The sequence below is a fragment of the Haliotis asinina genome, chromosome 6, assembly GCF_037392515.1.
Source record: "Haliotis asinina isolate JCU_RB_2024 chromosome 6, JCU_Hal_asi_v2, whole genome shotgun sequence".
Lineage (NCBI taxonomy): Eukaryota > Metazoa > Mollusca > Gastropoda > Lepetellida > Haliotidae > Haliotis > Haliotis asinina.
Window position 1 is genome coordinate 40,700,668 of NC_090285.1, and position 26,102 is coordinate 40,726,769.

At 39.1% G+C, this 26,102-nt stretch overlaps 1 protein-coding gene across 2 annotated transcripts in view; it reads right to left on the minus strand.

The window, feature by feature from the left end:
- Positions 1-16,414: 16,414 nt before the first annotated feature.
- The window catches only part of LOC137288048 (uncharacterized), a 129,141-nt gene continuing 119,453 nt past the window's right edge, over positions 16,415-26,102 (minus strand). The window contains exons 1-9 of one of the 2 annotated variants that reach the window (XM_067820413.1): positions 24,287-24,941; positions 23,372-23,668; positions 22,302-22,625; positions 22,047-22,112; positions 21,571-21,696; positions 20,468-20,554; positions 18,678-18,746; positions 18,265-18,346; positions 16,415-17,819 (exon numbers count right to left, since the gene is read on the minus strand). In XM_067820413.1, the coding sequence (XP_067676514.1) occupies positions 16,796-17,819; positions 18,265-18,346; positions 18,678-18,746; positions 20,468-20,554; positions 21,571-21,696; positions 22,047-22,112; positions 22,302-22,625; positions 23,372-23,668; positions 24,287-24,341 (2,130 nt within the window). In that variant the 5' untranslated portion in view covers positions 24,342-24,941 and the 3' untranslated portion in view covers positions 16,415-16,795. Of the gene's footprint in view, positions 17,820-18,264; positions 18,347-18,677; positions 18,747-20,467; positions 20,555-21,570; positions 21,697-22,046; positions 22,113-22,301; positions 22,626-23,371; positions 23,669-24,286; positions 24,942-26,102 lie in introns of those variants that run through there. The other variant, XM_067820412.1, reaches the window with a different exon arrangement.

Here is a 26,102-nt window from a genome sequence, read left to right on the forward strand (position 1 = left end):
TGTAGCGTCTTCGAAGTCCGAAGTCAAGTTCAGAAATGTTATATTACCCCTAGTCTCAGCCTGTTTGAGCTACCTGTCCGTGAAATCCACACATTTGATCAAGTACTATCCATATCATTGTCAACTCATTTCCTTAGTAGTAGCGAAAGCAATGGGACAAGGGTCGCAAGACAGGGAAGTGAAATAACCTCAAATGCTTTTATATTTTCAACTCAGCCATGGCTCCCTGTATATGTAGTCACAGTGCCATTCAGTGCAGGGACCTGTCGCGTGAGAGGGAAATGAAATAACCGCATTGACAATAACAGCTTTGTACGTATCAAGGGGAAGGGGTTTGTTAACCACTACCTCGTGAAAGTGTTGGTAGAGAGTCACGAGTTATCCTTGTGGGGTGGGGTTACTGGTGGAGGGATGGATGGTTATGATGGGTGGGGAGTAGTCCTGCAGGGGTGAGGTTCTTGAGTGATCCTTGATGGGTGGAAAGTTGTCCTTGAGGTAATGCTGGATGTTGGGGTGGGTGGGTGGGTTGGGGGGTGGGACCGGGATGAATCCTGAAGTAGTGACGCGAAACGCTTGACATAATTTGATCGATATTATCAACAGTTATCAACACCAGTGATTAAAATGCACGCGTGATTCTTAAAACTAACGATGTTACGGTACAAAAACCCTGTGCAAATGCACTCAAATACAATCCAGCCTGTCTATATCACGCGACTTGGAAATAATCGGTCCGTGACAGATGAATTAGTGGATGATATCATCATAAACGTGCTATGTCCTTGATTATGTCACAATCTCGGCGTTACATCGGACTCATGTTTTCATATATATTTCTGCAGTCTGGCCACACTTAAACGTTACGGCTGTACTTTGCTTTCCGGGATCTATCTTGTTGTGTATCTTTGGTCTACGTTTTCTTATGTTGGATCAACAATGAAAAATTTCATACTAATACAGAACATTATCAAATTTATCAACTAGCCCTCATTCACTTATAGTGGCAAAATGGCAATCAGAAAAGCAGCTGAGATGCGTGAGTCGCTGAGGTGGTAATCCCGACTACACTAAATGATAGGGGTGAAACGATATTAGTAGAACCGCGATGTTTGGCCTTCGTTTCGGTATACCGTAATGGATTCCAAAATTTCGGCATTTTCGGTTTTCGTACCGCCATTTTAAAAACCTTTTCATACCTTTTCTAAAATGTCTAGAAATCTAATCTAGTTGTCCAAATCTATGCATTCCTAGACGATCGCCATGTTCCAGGAAGTAAGTTCGGAATAAGTTGAATGTCATTTACATAGATCTACAAGTCAGCAAGACATACGTACCTGGGCTCCTTTTTTAGGTATTTCAAATAACGATATGTGTCCGGCCGTGTTATACCATTATGAAAACATATCATTTGCTTTAAATACGAGTTTTTACATATCGTAGGTATAAAATTCCCACTGGGTTTATCCAAATATGACATGTAGAATACGTTACATTTAAATGCAAAAATTGATCTGACACTTAAAAAACACCAATTTTCTTAATTTTCTTACAACCACACACGTTTTTATGAATAAGTATCAAACAGAACATGAACACTGGGTTTACTGAGAATATGTATCGAGAATCATATTTTATCACGTGACGTGGCAATCTTACCTCTCAAATGTTCTCCGTAAATCTATCTAAGAATCTCGAAAATCGTATTGCAACTATTCGAAATATATACATGTCTGAGATTTCATACTTTTTACAGAATTAATGTTCAACACATAAACTCATTGGAATGAAGATCGAATGAGTTTTAAGTCCTATGCAAATGTAATTACAATTCGATATACTGAGTAAGCAGTGTTAATTTTGCTCCTCGTATCAGTGCCATTGTTTAATCGAACCAATAAAGAAGCCATTATCTGAAATGTATACCATTACGAATAATACCGATGATTTCAAGAAGGATCCCTTTCGATTTGCTATCCAGTTCTTGTGTGTTGTGTTAATTTACTTACTATTTATTCAAAATTATAAAGACAACGGTTAAGCTCTTCCATGTCATTGAACATTGTAAGGTGTCAATTTTCTGCATTATGATCATATGTCATGTACCAATCAGAAACGGACCGAACCTAAGGCCTTGTATCGCAATACGTAAGGTACCACGGTGACAGTGCACCTTTCCACCCCTACTAAATGAAGGGTTCATGTTCAATAGCTGTGTCACCACTGGTCAACACAATAATTGTGGCGTTGTTGTGAGTGTTTTCGATTTTCTAAAGCATGTAAAATGTACATTGAGATGTAGTTGGGACTTTGGTTTGCAAATTCCCTCATTGTTAGCAAACCATTATTCGTGAAATATGCGCACTGTATTTAACATTTTCATCAGATTCTAGGAAAATGTTGTATGTGCTGATATTCTGCGTCTTCCTTTATCACAGAACTCAAGAATGTTGAGGGAGAACAGAAATGTTTACTTCGCCCCATAACTGGACTAGATCCACATAAACACATGTTGCATTTAGTGAGAGAATACAATAACTGTATTTAGTAACTTGATAAGAAAATGTTCATATTTGTGAACAGCGTGCGTAATAACCAATATTTCCATCACGTACATATGTAGATTCGGACAAAATCAGTGAGCTTCGTTGTTGAAATCTTCTAAGACTGTGAGGTTGACATTCACACTAACCACCATTCACATAAATTCGTGTAATTGCATGTCGTATGATCATTTCTTAGACGAAGCCACTCGTTCCAGAGCTTCAGGGGTAACACTATAGTAGCTAACAATAGTAGCTAGATTGTCGTTGACAGACACAGAAAGGAAACATTATCGAGTGCAATGAGCGTGCATGGTTTAGGCGAAACTGTGTAGCCGTCATCACGTATCATGTCAACCTCTTCCTTAGCACATTTTGCTGGTTTCACCCATTCATGTAGGAAGCATTTAATCACCCGTGCACCTGCCACAATAACTGGACGGGTTGTGATATTACTGAAATACAGAACTGTTAAACCAACCTCAAATGCAGGAAAATGAATCGTACCTACACTCAAAGAAGGAGATATGTATCCTCCAGAATGTCCGCGCATGTATCCAAGTTATAATAGTGTTAATACCGATAAATACTGTGTATACCCTTATATTGGCATGAAGCATATGTAAGGCATTTAACGAAGACACACACGATTTTTATACAGGGTTTTCAAGTGATTTATTCGTGTAGTATATGTGAGTATTTATATTTATCGATTCATAATGTTTATGTCTCAAATGATATGTTTACATGTAATGCCTGGCATCTATGCCTGGGTGGCCATCCACATAGAATCAGGAACATAATGCATGGTTTAGACGAAACTGTGGTAGAGGTCATTAGACATCATGTCAGCCTCCTCTTTAGATGATCCCGCTGAACTGATATCTTCGGTAGCTGAAACAGACACGTCCTCACATTCACCACTCTGCTCTCCAACTGTACTGTCATATCCAGAAGTCTCGTATATGTCATTGTCAACCATCCCTGCAATAGTGCCGTTCCTGCCATCCTCTTCTACATGATACAAGTCATCTACAGGCGTGCTTTCTTCATACCGGATGCCGTCATCTGTACTGACATCATAGTTCTCTGTAGTAGGAGGTTCCCCACTGTAGACATCGTTTTCGGTCATAGAACATGTTGATTTTGTACTGTTTCCGCGATCAAACTGAGAACTGTCCATCAATTCAATTTGATCAGCTTTCAGGTCACGTGTACCAGGTGATTCACTGTCTTCGTTATCGTTATCTGCATTTGAACCATTCGGGTTAACTGGTGACGGAATATTCCTCGGATGCTTGATCGTGAATGTGTTATTTTCTGTCAGGTTTAATCTAGAGCTGCGTGGCAAGACTACAGAGTAGCCGTCCTGTGCTCGCAGAGTCCTGGTTCTTTCGTGGTCTCTTGAGTCTGCATTTAATGACATATCCGCATGTCCAGGGACAAATGCTGGATCTATGATGAAATAATGCTGGCTGCCATTATGCTTTCGCAAACCATACGGTGCCCTGTCGTGAGGAGAGATGAGCCCCAGAGGTCTGTCAATGCCTCCATTGTGAGAAGTTGCAGAACGGATAGCTTTATCTTTTTTACACCTGGAACACAATCACACATGACGAATATTCCTACTAACTGGTGGGGTGGGGTGGGTGGTGGTGTGTGGGGTGGGGAGCGATGGTCGGATGAGGGGTGCGGTAGTATGGAATAGAATGTACAATTTAAAAATACATCATCACATTGCCGGTATTTATCGCGACATCGGCAATGTTGCACTAGTATATTACAGATATCTATTTAAGGCTAGTATTTACTTCTAAAACAGTTTAACTTTAGAGGGACCATGGGGACTTACATTACTTTTCTACCTGGACCCTAGCTGGATTTCTCATTAAATGTTTTGGGACTTACGTATCCTCTCAGGAGGACAATGGTTTTACAGTACTTTAACCCCCTTTGTGGGTACAGCCACTGACAATCTACTAATTTCAACTTCCAATTATAATATATTTATCCATTTACAAATCAGTTCACAGGTCTAATTCTTTTAAAAATGCAATAAGTAAATGAGAACTGGTATTATTAAAAAGATCATTTACAGTTCGTGATTTGAAATAGTTGTCCTTTATGATGGAATACTCAGCAAGACCGTGATTCTTTTATCTCAAGGGATACAAAACAGAGGATCCTCACCTTTTAATATATATTTTATCTCAGTCTGTTTCTTGATTCAAGGTGCATATCATAAGCCTACCTGCACAGAACTACTGCGACTACCACGGCAACTATGACAACAACACCACAACACGCACAGATAGATGCAACGATGACAACCACATCTGTAAGAACAAGACATTTAGTTCTACATAATGTGAGTATTTAGAAATGTTTGTATATCAATGAATCATTAGCAAAACATTTTCTAAGAGCAGGTCACCAGTACAAAGACATAATCCTTTTCCCTATGGACCTGGTTATATTCCTATATTGTAAATTAGAATGTAGTGTAAATCCTATATTGAAAATAGATTTGGTGGTGAAATATATTAAATTTCCTTTTAAAGGAAATACTTTGGTTCCAACAAAGGTTAGAAGTACATTGTAATAGAAGTTTTTTTTTTCTCGTTATACATAATCTACAAGAACAAGCCTATGATACTAGTACATGCACGATATTCATTGATTCGAACTGAAATGGGCTAACCTTCATCAGATTCGGCTGGAGTCCGTGGAGTATGAGTTGTTTCGTTCAATGTCATTCCAACTGTCATGGTTTCTGTGATTATGAAAAAGGGCAAGAGGTTGTTACAATAAATCTGTGTTATTTCAGTTTCTCAAGATAAGAGCACCATGTGTCAGTCATGAGGGACTCTTCAGGCGGTGAAGGATGCGCTCTTGTGTCAAACTCTTCATAATGTCTCAAACCTTTGCAAACATTATTTTGATAAACATGTACAATACACCATGATGTATTTACCTGCATCAGAAGTGGTCGTGGGAGCGATTCTCACAGTAGTAACTGTTGTCTGCGCTGTCATGTCAACAGTGGCTGTGGCAGTGACCGAGACCAGATCAGTACCTGTGTATGTCACTAAAACAATGTAGTTACTGCCACGCAAAATATAACGTCACATAAGCTGATCTTATGTGAACTTAAGATAGGAAGCCAGTGGAGTATTCGAGTAATTCCCGTCTGACCCCAGGCACGCCCCTGATTAAAATTAAAACGTGGTGTAGCGGACGATTTCATCTACTCATGTCTTGTGATTAGGACCACGAACCTTCTGATACGAGGTCTGACACGCAGTCCATGTGCTATAGTGGCATTTAAACGAGTTATATTAAATATATACTATCTCACTAAACTGGTTACGCACAGAGATTTTTAACACAAAAGTACGTACCCATGGTGGTAAAGAGGACACTTGTTGACACAGTTGATATTGTTTGTGTGTTAGTAAAGAGGGTGTTTGCTGGCACTACTGATTGCGTTACCGACATCCTTTGACTGGATACGTCATGTTGAGGCATGGATCCTTCAGACATAGGGACCAATAAGGTTGAAGTCACCGTTGACGTAAGCATTCCTCCGTTGAACGTTACTGACACTGGGCTTGAACCTAGGGATGAAGCCATTTTTCAGATTCTCCTTTACAAATTGCAAAGTATATGTTGAACCATACAGTCAATACAACGGGTACTCAAATATTAAAATGAGTCAACAGACCCTTGCGCAGCTTGAACTAATTCATTGAAATAAATCTATATACGACAAAAGAAAGATCAGTGACATAATACAACAGAGATACAGCTTATGGTTAAATGTGAAAAAGAATTATACTTACCAATAACACTTATCCACACGTTTGACCTATCATTGCCACCATCCGTGTATAATACTGCAACTTCTGAATATTGTTCTCTCAGTTTTCTGTTGTATAGTGTTGCGTTCACATTTGACCACTTTTTATTGCCGTTGCCTGAAATCGTCAAGGTCCCCCCCATTCAAACTCTGCTCAGCTATTGTCACCTGGATGCCTTTCCCAGTGACCCTCACCACGCAGCTGTTGTTCAACCCAACACTGTATGGGTAGCCTGGAGAGTGAAGGTACACAGACTCGTTTGCTGCTACGATCATAGTATCAAAGCCGCAGACGTCCATACTATCTGCAAGGATAAGATAAGCTGAACATGTGATTGAACCAACATCGCCCCTTTTGTTAACGAAAATATTTTTACGAAGCTGTCGATTTGCTGACATTTTAAAACTACCTACTAATGCTTCCGTTGGGGTTAGGAGTTGCTCATTTGTTTGGGTTTTATTATTTGGATTTCCTACGGGTTTTTTATTTTATCTACTTTTTATTATTTGTTATCTCCAATGGAAACTGTAAATGTTTACTAGTATCTTGGACTTTTGGCATCGGCTAAATTAATCCGAACTGGAGCATGTAAAAATCTTTCCTTTCTACACAAATTAGTTTGGCCTGTTAAAGCATTTATAAGACGGTATAATCTGTGTTTTTTCTGATGCTTTTCGTATTTTTTATAAGAAGATTACTTCTATCCTTACATATGGTGCTGGGATTTTTTTTTGGTGGGGGGGTGTTAAAAAAGAGAGAATATTGAAATACATCATAATTTTACGAGTTCATGTTAGAAACTGCTTACAGATCTCCTAATGCTGTTGTTTATAGGGAGAGCGGACGACTCCGCTGTTTACCTTGTAAAATGTATCAAATATTGGATAAGACTATTACACATGTACCCTGATGTCAGCTGAATCTAGAAACCGACCAACATGGGTAAGTTATGTAAAGCATTTACTGTTTGGTATTGTATGGAAAACACAGCCTGCTTGTGATCCAGTGATATATTTTTTACGTGAATTATTAATGATTGTCCCCACTGAGATTGGTACTCATCTCTTCATGACAAAACATCACCGTGTGTCCATTACTCTCATAAATCTTAGTTGAACTGTGTAAAATGCCTCCTGACTAATATTAGAAGAGATGGTAAACGTATTTTTACAATGTTTAGATCAGGATGTAATATACTCGGTATTCAGCTGAACAGAAAAGGTCTGATAATATTGCATTATGTAAACATTGTAAAAATGTTGAAGTTGAACTCTTGTTTTATACATCTGTAAGTTTTGTGAGAGACATCAGTTGGGCACTATATCTCCATTCAAGGTCTCTGTACATCCTCATCTATTAACAGAATTAAAAAGTTTCTGAAATATTTGAAATATGTTTATTCTGCGTAACATTGATAGCAAAATCATTTCTTCGACGCATACTATGTACTCCTTTGGTAACTCAATTATATTATGTATTATTTCATATAAACAAATGTTTACAATGTTTAGATCAGGATGTAAAATACCCAGTATTCAGTTAACCAGAAAAGGTTTGGATACTGTCAATGAGGAACCGCATTATGTAAGCATTGTCAACTGTTGAAGATGAAGTTCATGTGACATGTAACTGTGATAGTCTTTGGCAACGTCTTATTCCTAAGACATCAAGTGTATTCTGTTGTGGGGGTGGCGAATCAATTAGGGGTTAATCAACTATTAGCAAGGAGATAATGCAAAACAAGATGCAATCGGTAAGTCGATGATAGTATAAGATGATCATGATATGTTAAAATATTCCTTTGGAGCATGTCTTTCTGGTGGCTGTTGTGAAGATAATTACAAAGTTAGAGCTAAGACACAATATAGCAGACAAGATTATATTGGTACACCAACAGTTGTATGAGTACATGTTAGTAATTAGAGGTAACTGCTAATCTTAAGTACATACAGTATATATACATTTCCTCTGCTATTTCTATGACAGGCTTTAAAAGGAAAACTTTTGCACCATTCACCTCAAGGCGAAAGGTCTTAAGTGGTAAATGGGGATAAAAATATACTTATGTCTATGGCTAAATCTTTACAATACCACATTTGATAACTTTGTTACATTAGTTACAATTTGGAAAGACAGAACGTGGTTTATAAACAAAAACAAAATTACAGTTGTGATAAGCGATAACGATAAGCTATGCACATAATACATTATAAGCATATTTCAAGACTTACCATTGATGCATTTATAATGAACCTCTGCATGAGAAGCTGCGGCAAAGTTACAGGTAACTCTCGTTACACGACTCTTTTCCATTGCAGTTTACGGCCAAGCCATGAATTGAAGTCTGGAGGACCTCCCGACACGATTCGTTAGTTGGAAGTTGACATTGGTTTGCTTCCCCGTACCCATACCATTCTTCCATCACATGTATCCTTTCATTAACAGAGCACTGAAGTTCTACTGTTGTGTGACAATTTCGTGCACAGGTCCTTCCAGATCTTACTGCCACTGCAGATAGAAGCAAACGTGCTAGAATATCTCCTAACGTTAAGGTACACGTAAGTTAATGTTAATGTTTGGCACTTACTACTATCTTAAGCTAAGAAAGCTTCGAAATCCTAGGCCCAGGTCTTTTTGTTTGTGTATTGTACTTCTTTGAGGAAAACAATACAATCGCGTCACGTACTACCCTTTACAGTGATACAGTGGCGTGTTTACTGATTTTGTTTAAACTAAACACGTTGTGATAATTACGATTTAAGGAAATGTAGATATCATGTACAGATTTACCTACTTATGTGTATACTTTATGTCACTATCCCTACGCTCATGGTATTAACCAAAATGGTGAAATACTTCCCTGCCACATCACACTGACACGCCTCATATAACCTTATTACAATTCAAATCATTGTATACCGTCACGATCTTTTCGTATCTATTTTTCTATTTTGACAGTTTGGTAGGTCTCATGTGATTCCAACTGTATTACATATACGTGGGATTAACGAGGAAGAAATAAAGTATGAATATAATCGAACTACTGTTACGCTACTTTGTACTTCTACTTCCTTTACACTATTGATTTCATCACAGTGTTCTTCGCAATATAAATGCCAGTTCATAGTTCGCAACTGCACGTTTGTGGTCTAGATAAAAAGATTAGTCCTGATGTTCCATGAATATTTACGTTTATGAAGGCTAAAGAAGTATAGCTAACTAAAGAGCCATTTTAGGAGTCGTGAATGATGAAAGAAAACTAAGTTCTATTGATAGTCGACTTCTTTAGTGCAATAAGTGAGGCGTTCAGGTGTAGGTACTAACACCGTTATCAAGCAATTCATTCAGGTTTATCCAGCAAGTTGATTTCAGATGAAAACGTAATAAACTCTGAGAACAAGCTCACTTCGTATTTGTATATCAAATATATAAATCCTTCACTTTTCAATTTATCATGACCTGAAAGATTTATATTAACACAAACATGTACCTAGGTTTGTCTGATGTTCCGAGTTTGACCAAACAGTAATGCTGTAAATTACATGGCTATGGAAACTGGCCAATTGTATGATGGTTTTGCGTCGCACTCGCTCCGAAATCGTAAGTTTGTGACATAATGCGTGACTAGTGCATACATATTATACACTGTTTATATTATACTGATCCTTTGTTCATAACATACGACTAAAAATCATCGTTTGCATCCTATATATCTGACACAGCTTTTTCTCGCAGTAATACAATCAACTAGATGATTATTCCTTGCTTGGGTTACATACTTGAGTGGGAACTTACCACAAGCAAAGAGTTTTGAAGAGAATCCAGATAATAACAAGACATTTTTAAGCTTACAGATGTGCGGTGATCTCTGTAAACAACCAGGTGTACATGTTCATCAATTTCAAAAGTATTCAAGTCAAAAATATATCATAGGTCACGCACACTTCATGAATCCAATACAGCAAAATGTGTTCGTTACACTTTCCTAAGGGCTGGAAAGGACAAAGTGACGTCTTTTGGCGAAATGAATTTAGAAGGGAAAACACCAAACTATTTACGGAAGATGTTCTAGACATTCCACTGAATCAAACCGAAAACAACAAACCAAAGTTTCACCTTGGAGCCATCAATGTGAGCTCTGTTTTACCCAAGCGATGATGGTTGAGTTATAGAGATATATTTCATGAAGCTGTAGTTAGGTTTGAAAATTCTAAATATCCCCACCTATATACATTTAACTGTGTAAGTGTACTCGCCATTGGGTAACTACCAAAGTAATTTCCCATTGTCGATACACAATGATGTCATGAGTTTTCAGGTATGCTCTATATTCGTTATACTTCAAACTGGTATTTCATTATGTATGGACTTTACAGGTGTGTTCGTGCGTTCATGTGTATATGAGCCATTGCATTCGCGCTTACATAATGCACCTTGTTCTATCAACGATGTTTTTTGTATAATAACTTATGACCAAGGTGGTTTATTTATGTAACAGCTGTGTACTTCAAACTGTTTATTTTATCCTTTAACTATCACTATTTTGCAATAAAAGCACATATTAGTTAATGCATATGCTTACCGTTTGAAGACAAAATCGAATTCACAAAGCATAGGAGTACTACTCCCCTAAACACAAGGACAGACAACATAGTTGGTACTTTAAATCCGAGAACCTTCAGAATGACTGTTGCATTCTACTCTCAGACATTTCCATGTCTAGCTGAAACACGTCATGCGATGGTAGTGACACCGTCCTTCTCCCTGGGGTTAGCTTATGTCCATTCTTCTAAGACCATGTAATGAAAGTACGAATATAATGTCCCAGATATATTACACAGAAAACACACATTGTACGATTCGAGAAAGTACTATGTGTCTCGGTAGGTATCCGTATGTTAGAGTCAACACACGTCGAAGTCTAACACAACACCAGTCCAACCTCTATAAATATATTTCGTCTGAAAATATCCGTAAAATGGTTAACACGTGAAGCAAGGTTATGAGAACACGACGGTAAAGTAACTACTACTTCTAAGTATCATATATCAAATGACTACGTGAAACGACACAATAATTTAACCTCTCTCACACGAGGTACCCAGGTGGGTGGATTAATGGATTGCTGTGATGCAGCCAAGCCTATCTCACAGGTCGTGAGAAGAGGAAGTAAAAAAGCATTTTCCTGAACTGTAAAGATCTCGGTTATACCCGATGACATTGTGTGAAAGCCTGATGGTTGTTAGTAGATCATACTGGCAAAAAGGACAATGGTTTACGAGGTGAAAGGATAGCTTGAATCACTTGACGTTCCTCACCAAAGGCTTTGTTAGCTGGGACGTAGTTCTTCCCTGTGCACATGGGAACGTGTTTTAGTATACCCTGCCTCACTGGTGATACTGAACTAGAAGGACCTAATATCAAAACCCGTGGAAAGAATGGGAGAAGAAAATTGCTCACAAACACAAACCATTTTTTTTCAATGAAATGATTATGCATGCTAATCTTACCAAAAACAAAGTTAATTGTGATGAAAAATATGTAATTAATCACTCATCAATCTAAGGCCAACAATTCATCGTGCACAGTTGAATACTTAGCATGGTTGTACGTGAAGCATACTGGACTCGTACAAACTACATTACCCCCTCATCTCGACAGTTACTGTTTAGTGCTTTTGACACGGACCATTGCTCCTGACTTCAGGGTACCCGTGAAGATTCGGATTAGAAGTGATCTTTATGAATCCATGCTTATCGTAAGGGTGATCAGGCTCCCTGATATGGTTGTCACGTATCCCACTTGCATAGATTGATACTCATGATGCAAAGTCCAGAATTGGATCATTTAGACAGAACAACAACAAACATCGACACCAGGGTGTCATAAAATAAGAACGAATGCTTGCAAATGTGGTAATTTTATTATGAGCAGATGACAGTAATTAGACAGGCTCACAAAGATATGTCAGCCCGGGATCGACACATTTCCCAATTAGTATAGTCTCAGAAGCGCCACAATGGATTTCACTGCAGTTTGTGGCATTGTGGGGATTATATGGTCGAGTGATTATCGTTTTCTGAAAAAAATGAACGCACTGCTAAAGTCATTATGACCAGCTGTTATCTCTGCCTTTGTGTTGTTACAACACTTATTACCTTACAGTATTGACCAAAGAGCCGATGGAAACTATCAGTTTGGCATCGAAATAATGTTGTTAAGTAGGCAAAGTCGTTCGAAACTAAGTTAAAGTTGCTAAGAAAAATATGTTTGGCACTGAGATGATATTGCTATGTAACCAAGTGTGTCCAAACATTTTAAAGACAGATCAGATGGCACTGAGTTAATGTTGAAGTAAACGACCATATAAAACCTTTTGTATTTCAAATATGTATCACCATTATGGCAAAGTGCAAATAACAGTAGTCGAGACGGTAAGAGGTGGCCACAGTGTTTTCTTTGATGGCCACAGATGCCGTCGTTGCGGCAATAAGGATTACTGGAGCTGTACTGTCTCACATGTGTATATTGCCTAGTAATGAAGGAAATGTTACATACCGATAGACTGTGCTAATCAGAAAGGTTTTTTTTCAAACAAGATACACAATTAGAGTTCACAACCTATTTAGAACTTCGGTCGGACAGTGGAATAAGTAGCTATGATCAACATAAGGCACCGTTTTGTTTTGTTTTGTTTTGTGGGGGTTTCGTTGTTGGTGGTGTTATTGTTGTTGTTGTTTTTATTTTGCTAGTTTAACTTCTTACATCATCGAGGAAACATTGCAGTTATAAAAATTTACACAAACAAAACGTATGGGACTACCTTAAAACGTGATGGTCATATAAACGTACACGCGGTGGGGTCATTTATACAACAGGTCAATGAAACTTTTTGTGCGTTCAATGGGTACTTTGAATGAGATACTGGAAAACACAATGAAACAGCCAAAACCTAGGGTGCCGAAACACACCGGTACCATGTTTGATTCAAATGCTCAATCACAACAACCTAATGTATGTGGAAGACACACTTCCTATTCAGCTTTGTTTGTATTCCCCAAACTAGGGGTGCTATTTCTATCTCAGTTCATCATACTACACTTGCAGGGTACCTACGTTTAAGGCACATATAAACAAACACTGTTAAGCAAATCTGGTTTCCTCTGTTAACAACAGATGACGAAACGTTCTCTCAAAAGAAAACTGCATTTGTTTTCCAGAAAAAAATATCCGAGAATATGTGTCTAGCTAGGTTATCTTCTATTATCGCCAACTACTCACCTTCCTTAACAGTTCTGTTGTGACATAACGAGCAATCTCTACCAGTGTGACTGTAGCTATATATCCTCCCCGTCACCACTGTTGTTGATCATGACGGTAATCCTTCAGTGTGAGTGCCATCTTCGAGATTTTCACAGGCAACAGTGTTTGGATATGTCGGTCTTCCGCCATAGCTATTTTCCTCAATTTTGTTGCTGTATTCTGTCGAAGACCATACTGAGTCAGATTCGAGTAAGTGATGGCATCATTTGTTCTGCGAGTAATGTCGTTTGGGATTTCATATCGACCAGACGATTATAGCTGTTACCGGGGAATGTTTCTTAATGAAAGACCCCTTGACTTATTTCTCGGTTTCTTTCTGTTCTGCCCTTTGCTGTACAAATGTAATGAATTCTGAGTATTGATATATTGGCTCCATTTAGACAATAATGAAACGTGAGTATGACTATTACAACGTTTATATCAGTAACCCGGGCGCTTTACCTTGAATGTTTGTTTATACTGATGTGGCGGCCATAAAATGTCCGAGTCCCTTGCTGAGATTGGAACTACGGACCTTCTGATCCAAAGTCCAACAGGAAATATGTTCTAACACACGACGACCGATACATGGCACAGCTCCCGGACACCAACCAAAACTGTTCTCTGATTTTTTAAGGTTTGCCGCTGTACACATTGTACATGTACAGCTCCTTGGTTTTATGGGTCTTTTTATAACCTTACTGATAAACTGATGATGTTTTGTATCATTTCATAAGAACGAGATTAGATGGAATCAGTATATCTTGCCTACACGGTCAACCCTATTCATGAATGTCCATTTCAAGGTTTTTATTGAGATCTAACATGACGACAACCATTGTTTAATTTAGAATTAATTTCAGTGGTTACGTGATTGTTATGATTGAGTTTCATGCTGTTCAGAGGCGTAGTTTGATGCCAATCTAAGCTGGGTTGCTACTTTGATCGTATAGGTATCTGTTTTGTAAATCATTGTAATGCAATGCATAAATGACTGTCGTGTTTTCCTTCTCCGAACCTCTCAAGTCAGAGCTGTTTGTACGTTTATGTTCAGATCTGAATAGCCTTTTACCTGTCACAGATAAAGACGCCTTCAATCTACACAATGCAGCTCAAATATGCATTAGTCATTCTCGGCGTTTATACATGTAACAGGAGTCCTCATTGTGCAATTCATATGCTAGCTGTAATGTACTGTTAAGATGATTAATTCCTATGAAGGAAGTAAAGAATTATCTCTTTCAGAATATTGTGTTAATGCGTATCTAACTTGGGTTACAAATAATTAGTTTATATGACTATTCAGCGGATCCAATACTTGCACCTAGCATAATTTCCATGTTTGGTATCGAGGGCGGATCCAGAGGCGTAGGGGGAGAGAGGGGGATATGTTCTGGGCTTCTAACACCACCACTCCCACCACCGTCATCGATGCTCATGTTTGATCATTGGATTGTCTGGTCCAGACTCGAGTATTTACAGACCGCCGCCATATAGCTGGAATATTGCTGAGTGCGGCGTAAAACTAAACTCACTCACTTTTTACATCGACCTACATTTTCCTCTTTTTCGTTGAAAATAGACCGTAAGCCGACTAGAATTTCATATTATCTTTATCTGCACTGCTGGAACTGTGGAGTTGGTGTGAGTTTACATGTGTAATAAACAGGGTTTGTTGTGTTTACTATCTGTTTAGAACGTACATACTGTTAGATATGTAAACCTTATATATTCTGATATACAGTCATCCTAATACAAATGAATATATAATGTATACAACCGTTTGAATGTTGCCTATCTCGATATAAGTTTACAAATTCATGGTGATAATAAGGTTTATTTCCAGCCATGTGCACACGCGAATACATTTAACACAATCAGCTCAGTGGTTTAAATGAAGCACATGGGAATAGACATGTTGTGTCCGGGATATCATAATGTGTTTTCAAACACACTGACAATTATTTTGACAATTTAGAATCGTTTTCATTTTGGTGGCGTTTCTTTTGGTCGCTTGTTTACTACACAGGCATACGCATTAATGTCGGTGTCCCACCATATGTGGCAGCAGCATTAGCAACAGTGTCATTCCATGTCATTTATACAGGTAGAAATAGCTCAGGTAAAGCATCGACATCGAGCATTCATCTTTCGTTCGTTAACATAGTGTATTCTCGTGACATATCCCGGTAAATGTATTACCAGTTATAATGGCCAAAATTAACACACAAAATTATCATTATAACAAAATAGCTCTAGTTAGTCAGAATGACATTCGTTGAAAGGTAGGTAACGGCCATTTGTGTATCATCATGACAAAACGTTTGGTTTATTAGTTTATTAATCTAAAGCTGATGTTTGAAACAATCTTAAAATTCTTTCAAAGGCATTTTAGACGTTGTATAGATAACTTCTCGATACCAACACCGAAGCGTCGCACCCGTTGCAATAAAGAAGTTGCCTGTCCATAGAACTTGATTTTCCTTAATCTCAAACTTTGTTAGGTTGTAATTGCACCAAGAACCATACTGGCCTTTCATTCAGTTATAATCAATAAGAGTGTTAATGTTCTGCATATTCTGCAAAAGAAGTTTGGTTAAATTAAAGCATTAAAATATTATCATACACATCTCTCCCTCCCTCTCTCTCTCTCTCTCTCTCTCTCTCTCTCTCTCTCTCTCTCTCGATCGACGTCTTTTCACTTGCTGTGTCTTATGATGGACAAATCCATTAATGTACCCACCGATGACGTAAATTCATGATAGTGTATTTTGGCGTAAGTTTCAAATTTGCGGACTCAGCTTCTCACACTATCAACAATCAAATATCATCGTTATGATCATCACTGTTGATGTTGAATATACATGAATATACTCGGGATATGTCAATTCCTATTTCAAATATTAAATGAGACAGTTGATTGGAACCATGACTCTATCCTCGTCGTCGTGAAAGTTGCTAGGAGAATCCTTCTCCCTGTCATATTCGAATTTATCTCAGAGTCCATTGTCAACCACTCCCTCGCTAGTTTCCTGTCCTTCATCATACAAATCTACATGATTGTCGTTGTCAGCCACGCTGCCAACGACGTCATCAAGGAGGCCCCCGTTCGTAGACATCGTTTTCTACCATGCCATCTTTCCAAAACAGTTTACCGTGGTTTGGAGAAGTGTCGGATTCATCTTGTAGAGATTCCTTCTCTCTGTCAAAGTCGAATTTATCATGGAGTCCATTGTCAACCATTCCCTCGCTAGTTTCGACTCCCCAATCATTCAAATCACCAACAGGATTGTCGGTGTCAGCCATGCTGCCAACGGGATCATCAAGGTGAGGAGGCCCCCGTTCGTAGACATCGTTTTCTACCATACCATCTTTCCAAGACACTTGAACGTGGTTCAGACAAGCGTCGGATTCATCCAGAAGAGAGTCCTTCGTTCTGTCAAAGTCGAATTTATTATAGAGTCCATTGTCAACCATTCCCTCGCTAGTTTCCAATCCTCCATCATTCAAATCATCTTCATTATTCTCGTTGGCAGCATGAGGAGTTCCGTCGTAGACATCATTTTCTATCATTTCACAAATATTTGTTAAAGCCTGTATAGTGTTGTTTGGAGAAGTGTCGGATTCGTCCTGTACATATTCTTTGTCTCTTACAAGGTCGAATTTATCATAGACAACATTGTCAACCATTGCCTCTCGAAGATCAGCAAAACCTCCGTGATATAAGTCATTTTCAGTGATAGCACATATTCCTTGATGATCACTGTCAGCCCTGCTGCCATTAGGGTCACTTATAACATTCGGGTCGGCTTCGCTGTTCATGACTATAAGTTTACTGTTGTCGTACATGTCTACTGCAGAACCCAAAGGCACGGCATTTGCGTACAGAGCCTGCGTATTTTTTCCAGAACACATAGCTCGGTGTCGAGGCTCTGTGTTAATGGGTTCACCATTTCCAGCTGCAAATTCTGGATCGAGCACAGAATGCTGGTTACATGTTTCATTTTGTCCAAATCCATACTGATGCTTTTCCGGATTCATGGGACTGAGCTCTAAAGGTCTTTTAAAATCACCTTTTCCTGGAGTTTCATGAGAACGACTCTTCTTCATATGTTTCCTTGAATACAATAAACCAATCAATTAATATTAAGTTGTAATACAACCTCATTATCTCGAATCTGGTTATTTCGACTGCATCGATATTTGCACCTTAATTCTCTAGTCATGACAAGCTAATTATATATTTTTTTTAGTTTCCCATGATGCATTTAAGTCATGTTTGTTCATGATTATGAGCAGATCCATAAGTATTCATTATACTGATACATTATCTAACCTATTGTACTTATCCCGTACGTCATGATACCTGAAATTCCAACATGATCCCGATTGGTCGAGATAATGATAATCGACAGCATTAAAGTCTACGATGAATATATTTTCAGAAATTTTCTTAAGTTCATAGCTGAAAATAGTTTATGCAATACGTTTGATTTATTTCTGTGGAAAACATAAGTTATAATAAATGTTCAGCACGTTACAATGTAGAATCTTAATATTACCTGCAAAGAGCAATGGCAATCACGACAATCAAGATTGTGACAACACAGCCTGAGACAGCAGAAGCAACCAAAATTATCCTTCCTGTTAAAATAAGGTCAGTACGATATATTGTCAGTGAGCTGACGAGTATGATTCGATGACTGTATGAGGGTACAAAACGTCAGTGTGTGGAATGTATGTAATAACATTTTCAACCATGCCCTGTTATCATTTCTCACGTCAAAGAAGATTGAACAACTTTTATGACCTTTTTCATTCATTTTTTTTTTTTTTTTTTTTTTTGTTATTCGCCCGTATTACTTCATGAACAATGCTGATTCTTTACATATGCATTTACTGCCTATGACATGTTTGTTTTCTGAAGATTAAGTTAAATTGGACAAATGATATGGTGGAATGCTGAGGTACGTACCCGGTTCAGGGCTTGGTGTGATTGCGAATGATGCTTTGCCATCCTTTGTAGTCATGTTTGTAGCGATTACTGGTGAGAAATAAAACCGACGATTAGATACATTTCTTGAGTGAGTGAGTGAGTTTACTAATAGTTTTACGCCACACTCAGCAATATTCCAGCTAACCTCACGTGCAAAAGAAACGTCCCCAAACTATTTTTATGTGTCATTTTCTATTCTATGACCATGAACATAAATCAGTATCAGGAACAGATCACCTGAACACTGAATTCGATGACATGACACAAACAGTGCATGGAATGCACGTGCATTCCATCAGTAAAATTTCCTGTATGTACAGAAAAGTACCCGTTTGATTCTGGGGTATAAAACAGCCTTAGAAATGTTCATGGGCATTGGCTCCATCAGTTTGAAACAAAGAACATGCCGCGGTTAACGTCAGCGCAGAGAGAGAGAGAGCAATTGGGATGCTGCAACTTGGCGCTACCCATTACCACGTCGCCAGAATCATGAACTGCTCCAAGAAATCAATCGGGAGACTGTTGTCACGATACAGGCAGACAGGCCGGACAACAGACCGGCCCAGAAGCGGCAGACCAAGGGTGACCACCCCCAACGAAGACAGGTATTTACGGGTGATTCACCTGAGGAACAGATTCGTCACCGTGACGTCATCTGCTGCCCACGGCCTGAACCACCCAGTCAGCAGATGGACAGTGACCAGACGACTGCGTCGACATGGCATTCGACCCTATCGGCCGTTCAGAGGGATGACGTTAACGGATCAAATTCGACGTCGCAGACTGGCTTGGGCGAGGACCGTTCGTCAATGGCAGCAACGACATTGGAGCCGTGTGCTCTTCACCGACGAGAGCAGGTTCCAGCTCAACAAAACAGATGGTCGTGTGCGTGTATACAGGCGACAGGGTGAGAGAACGGCACGTTGTTGCGTCACGGAGGTGGAGCCTTATGGCGGTGGAAGTTGTATGGTATGGGGTGGCATCTGTGGGGACAGGCAGACGGATCTGGTTATCATTCGTGGTAACCTGACAGCACGCCGGTATATTGATGAGGTTCTACAGCCCGTCGTTGTTCCATGGCTCCATCAGAACCCAAGAACCGTGTTCCAGCATGACACCGCCACACCCCACACTGCTGTCACTACAAGGAACTTCCTCAACACCAACAATGTGCATCTTCTGCCTTGGCCAGCGAGATTACAGGATATGTCCCCGATCGAACACCTGTGGGACCACCTCGGGCGCCGTATCCGTCAACGTCAGCAGCCACCAGTGACAGTACAGGATTTGGGTCGTGCTTTGCAGGACGAATGGCGACAGATCCCTATTCACGTGATCAGGCGACTTACCAACTCTATGCGACGTCGTGTTGCATCACGAGGGGGACACACCACCCGATATTAGGACGTTTTAGTGATCGAGCAATGCGATTCATGTTGTGGCAGCTGATCGAATACAGGACAATACACCCCTAGTCAAGAAATCCATCTGTAAATCCGTCCAAAAATGCAATTGTGTTTTACGAGTTCTGTTAACAAGTTAATTATACAATATGTTCATAATATTAAACATTGGAATTTACAAGCGTTTTGCTCTTTTTTATTTATGAGTTGAAAACACAAGATGACGTTTCTTTTGCAGTAGTTAAGAATGTTCGTTTAACCAGAAAATATTGCTTGCACGGTCCATTGAATATGAAGTCTGCAAGGATTGCTCGTGATGATTCCTCGTGCAGAGTTGTCGTGTTCATATTTTGTGCATCTATTCACCTGTAGCAGATTTTGGAGTAGTCAGGGCCGTGGCTGTTGTCCTTGTTTTTGGGTGACCTGTCACTGTTTCTGCCATTGTTGATTTGCCTGTCAGAAGAAAGAGGCTATCGAATTATATCCTGTTTGTATTTGTAGTCACTACATTTCCTTTGAAACGAAATGTGTTGTTGAATGACAGTTGCTTGGAATGTGTTTCGGAAAGGTTTGTAATATGAATATATAAAAGATAACTTGACATGTGGTGTTTTCTTACTGTGGCGAGGGTGTCTGAAGGGTTAAAATGACATAAATTACTGTAGACTATTTAGTTGATTCATGATTATGTGAAAACGTTTATCAAACATACCATCCGTTCATCTGAACATTCGGTATTATATTACTATTCATAAGGCCATCTGATTTTGTTGTTACATAGTATCAGAATCTTTCAGAAGTTATTGGATAGTGTGGCGGAAAATCAAATACCTTCAATGACAGAGTGAGTGAGTTTAGTTTTACGCCACACTCAGCAATATTCCAGCTATATGGCGGCGGTCTGTAAATAATCGAGTCTGATCAAGACAATCCAGTGATCAACAGCATAAGCATCGATCAGCCCAATTGGAAACCGATGACATGTGTCAACCTAGTCAGCGAGTCTGACCACCAGATCCTTTTATTCGCCTCTTACGCCTTTTGTGGGAAGCATTGGTTTCTGAAGACCTACTCTACCCAGACCTTCGCGGGTCTTCCATGGGGGAACAACTGCAAGGGCAGTATATATAGAGAATGTAATAGCGGTGGTAATGGCTATAGAGCCAGTGGTTATAATATTCACATCGCAGCAACAGTGAACAAATCTGCAAAAAGTGGTTAGGCAGGATGTTTGTCATGTTATTATTTTAACAGGGACATGAAGGAACCAAATTTCGGATACAACAGTCATGTAGCACTGGTGGCATGTGCTAAAGCCCTTCAGACCAAATATAGTTTTCAGGGAAGTTAGACACTGTATCGACTGTAAATTACTGATACGCCACATACCAACTGTATGTATTCAAAATCGATAGAAGGATATAGTGTGCAGACATCGTGAAGAAATGCTTGTAATTGCGTATACGTACTTTTGTCTGTTGTTGAAACTGCTGTTGATACCATCGTTGATTTGGAAGACCTCTGTGTTGCTGTGTTCCCTGTCGAGTGAATAGTAAGTCCACCCGTAGATGTCACGGTCATCATGGAGGCTGCAACTTGAGGATTTCTGATCAGATGTAGTCCCAAGGAGGACAGACATGCATATAGGTGTTTTGTTTATTCTCAATTGTGTTTTATATTTCAACGGCCATTTTTAAATGTATTAAATGTTCCGCGCAAGAGAAAGATGTTGATACATTATTAAGCCCAAATCAAATGCATTGATGTTACTATGCAATGAAAACATATCGACATAGCGTTCGACCACACATGTTTAATGTATCGTGCACATGAATAATGTTCATAATCATACAGTAAAACAAATGTATCGAAGCAAATGTCTCATGTAAAATGCTAAACACGTCTGACGTGTAAACAGAGTTGTACAGCGCCAGTTCACACTCACCAGTAGCTTTAATTGTTGATGCATCCCGCCTTTCACCGCTGATCGTTATGGTCATTTGGCCTGAATCTATGAACAAGTTATTGTTACAGCAATCTCTAGGTATGGGTTATATGTTTATGTTTTAGCGTAATTTAGGGTTATATGTTTACAGAACAGTCGATTAATAACAATTTCAGTGATTACAGTGATTACAATAAACTGATAGATCGACTGACAGTTGTCATATCTGTGCATGAATTATACTCTTATACACACCAGCAACACGTATCCACAGATTTGACCCATTCTGATCATGGTTATCGTAGACTATAACTATTTCGGCAGCTGGTCCGGGTAATACCCTGTTGTACTGGTTCACGTTCATGTTTGTCCAAAGTCGTCTCCCGTCCTCTCCCCTCCCTGACACGTTGAGCATTCCGGACTTCAATCGCTGTTCTACCAACGTAACTTCTACAGTGTGCCCTGTGATCCTAACAACACAGCTACTGTTTACACCGACACTGTCAGGGAAGCCGGGAGAATGGAGGTACACCGACCCATGTACTCTTCTTATGCGTGGATTACACATTTTCATACTATCTGAAACACAGTGACATAGGACAAGCAGGAGAAAATGTGTATGCGTACCCCTCTAACAAGCATAAATTGGCACGGTTCCAGTTCGTCAGTTAGTATGGGTTATCACAAGGACTCGAAGTCAGTCGGCCATGCGAGATTCCCGTTAAATATGTTCCTTGAGTCTTTCACGCGCGTTTAACATCTCGACTTATGAAAGGCAGGGGCATATTTCAAAGCAAGAAAATAATCCACCTGGGACCGCTCGAGCATATTTGCCCTTCAATGAGACAAGTACGTGCCCATTCTAATGGGCCTCTCCATGAACTAACAGCGCTTTCGTCGACAGGATTATTAGTAAATGAATATTTCTGGTTATTTTCATAAAGATTATTTTTTGTTAATTATACCGACGATAACATTCGCAATCCTACTGACTAAATGGTAGCACTTGATGGTGGAGAAATACCGTCAGTCCCAAGTTGTGTCTCACAGACAAACTTGTAATGTCTCGTCAACGACCACAGTTACCTTCGATGAGTAGCATTTTACTCTTAGCACTGAGCAGATCGGTAGTACAGCAGTTGCTATTTGGCTATGCATTAAAAATCCACATATTCGTTCGTTTATGACGCTGATGGTAAGTATACACAATAATATGTCTATAATGGATTCGGTGGGTGATATAAATAAATCAACGTTTATGTCGATCTACTACAGGTTTGTCAAATGATCACTTTTTAAACAGGTATACCATATTGAAGACTCACCTTTGATACAGTTGTACTTTACTTCAGCAGTAGCATCTGTAATATTACAGTTGTTGATTGGTTGTACCCCAATGACTTCACGACATGACTGTTTCCCATTACAGTTGACGACAAGACCATTCTGGCTGCTGGTCTGGAGCCTATTACAAGCGTTATTATCTTTCACACGACATGTCGCTGCATCTCCATCTCCATACAACTCCTGCATGACATGTATCCATTCACCGTCAGGACACTGAAGCTGTACTGTAGGGCTTTTCGACAAGTCCTGTATACATCTGTTTCCAGACATGACGCCTTTGAATATATTGAAATACGTTCAGTCAAAAATATTTGACAAATTATACTTGAAAATATTGTCCCAACTGAAGGGTAAACCCTATTTGTTTCAAAATGCAAAGTTTTGAAGCAAAGGTGTAGTTACATCTTTAAAACTAAAAATTGTTTGAATGTGACTCAAATAAGACATAATATCTAACATCATAATGTTTTGATATAATGTATGAAACGTTGAGTGTACAGTATCCTTCAGTTCACAAAACTAGCGCGTATATATGCTGATAGGTAAACAATGCACATTGCACATAGCTTTAAGGCTCCACCAATGTTTGATGGTGTCTTAAATGTGATCAACTCTCAGTGTGTACTAATACATGACTGGGATATCTGAGACTGATTAGGACAGGGTTATAAATGTCTCAGAGGTATGTATCATATCACAATGTTAAAAATGACATGTATGCTTTATAATCTAGTTATTTGAAAAGCTTTTGACATTTGAGCGTCAGTCACAACAAATCACACATACATAATGCGATACGAATTCATACGGGAGACAGGATGTAGTTTAAAAAAATCACGTTACACGTACTGAATAAAGAATACAAAGGCACGTCTGTTAGTGCTATCACTCACCGTATACAGCCAAGAAGTAATGCAGACAGATCACAAACGCTTGTTCAACATGCATGGCTGTTAGATCTCAGTCATGAGAAGTTAATTGAGTCCTTTCTGTACGTCCATAGATACAAAACATGTCGTCTCTATTCAGGCATAAAGTTAAACTGTTGAGTTCCTATTCCATGTGTAGCATGTTCCCTCGTTGAAATTCACCCACATCCGCCATTGAGCAAACGAAAACAACACCTTTCGTTGGTGCATAACTATCCTGCTTGCATATAGTCTCCCACGTCAAATTCGTCTATTTCCATACCTGTGAATCCGGTTCCTACCCGAGAACACCTGAAACCATGATCGTATCCAATCACATTGGCAAACAAAAACCTTCAAAACTATTGTGAACAAACACAAAGAAGGAAGTGTTATAACCAGCACGATGACATGACGAACCAACTAACGGCAACAGAGAACAGGTAGCTAGGTGCTATCGACAGTTGAACATATGCGCAAGCGTATCCCGAGGACAACTAAGTCTCCGGCATGAACAAAGAAGTGAAATGCGTTGTGACTGTATGTAGAGCATGTTGTGAGGTTCTCATTGTGCAGGTCTATCTTGCCCCAACAAACAACGTCACTGTCCTTTATTTTTGTTTGCTTCCTGATTCAACTAAGTTTTCGTTTGGATGTTGACAGTAGTGAGGTGGGTCGTTGTGATGAGAAGGTGCGTACGTGTGTGTGCATATATGGAGGGTTGGACGTGATCTGCTTTCGACAATTGTGTCTCGGTATTTAAGGTGATGCAGGCAATCTTTCAGATGCATTTGAAATATTGTTAATAGTGAAAGTTATTTTGCTTCAAGTGATCATTAAAAAAATTTGATCATATATATAGTACAATGGAAGGATGTGGACAATTGCCAAAGGGGGAAATTTGCAGTCTGTATAAGAAAGGGATATAGAGAAAAAATAGTAAATGTGCATCAACGACCCGTAACTTTGTCAGTTCACTGAATATAACAATGAACATTAAGAAACAAAGAAAATTTCTAAGTTATGGTTACGCTTACAGACAAGTGGTGTGTGTACCTACTTCTACCATAGTGTTCAGAAAAAAATCAGACATGATTTGCAGAATCGCCATGAGGACATATAAACCAAACTCATTCTTTGCGTTGTCAGTTGCTATTAAAGATTCAGTCACGTGTTTTCTGTTATTTTACTTGCCTGTACCTGTATTGACACTGTTTTATAATCCAGCTTACTGTCTCCTGTTTCGGAACGCCTGAAATGAAGATATGATAATATAAATGTTTTTTCGACGTTACGTGTTACATAAAAATACAGGGAATGTTTGGTTGCATGAGTTACGCATGTGAGTAAAGTAATCGATTGGGTTTCTCTTAGCAGCTGCACTATATATAGATGTAGACATGAGACATGTGGGATATAGAACATCAACGTTTCCAGGCAAAGTATGTTCTATCAAAGACGTTAGAGTTCAAGCATGATATAAAGTTCAAGATGATAGTTCACCTTCAGTAACAGATCATCGCTTTCCATACACTATTACGTATAACATACAGTGATCATCAGCATTAGGAGGGTCTCTGGTGTCTCTTCCATACCCTCAAAATGTGGAATATTGAACGTATTGGCCACTGCATGCTTACTACTGTTATTGTTAAGAGTATGTAGACACCCCACTTTACTAACATCGTATTCTAGTTCATACATAAATGCATTCAAGTTAACTATGAATGGAAATAGGTTCATCACAAGTGTGTGACAAGCAGATTGAATTCAGAATCAATAAGCCTGTCAGATGTAATGA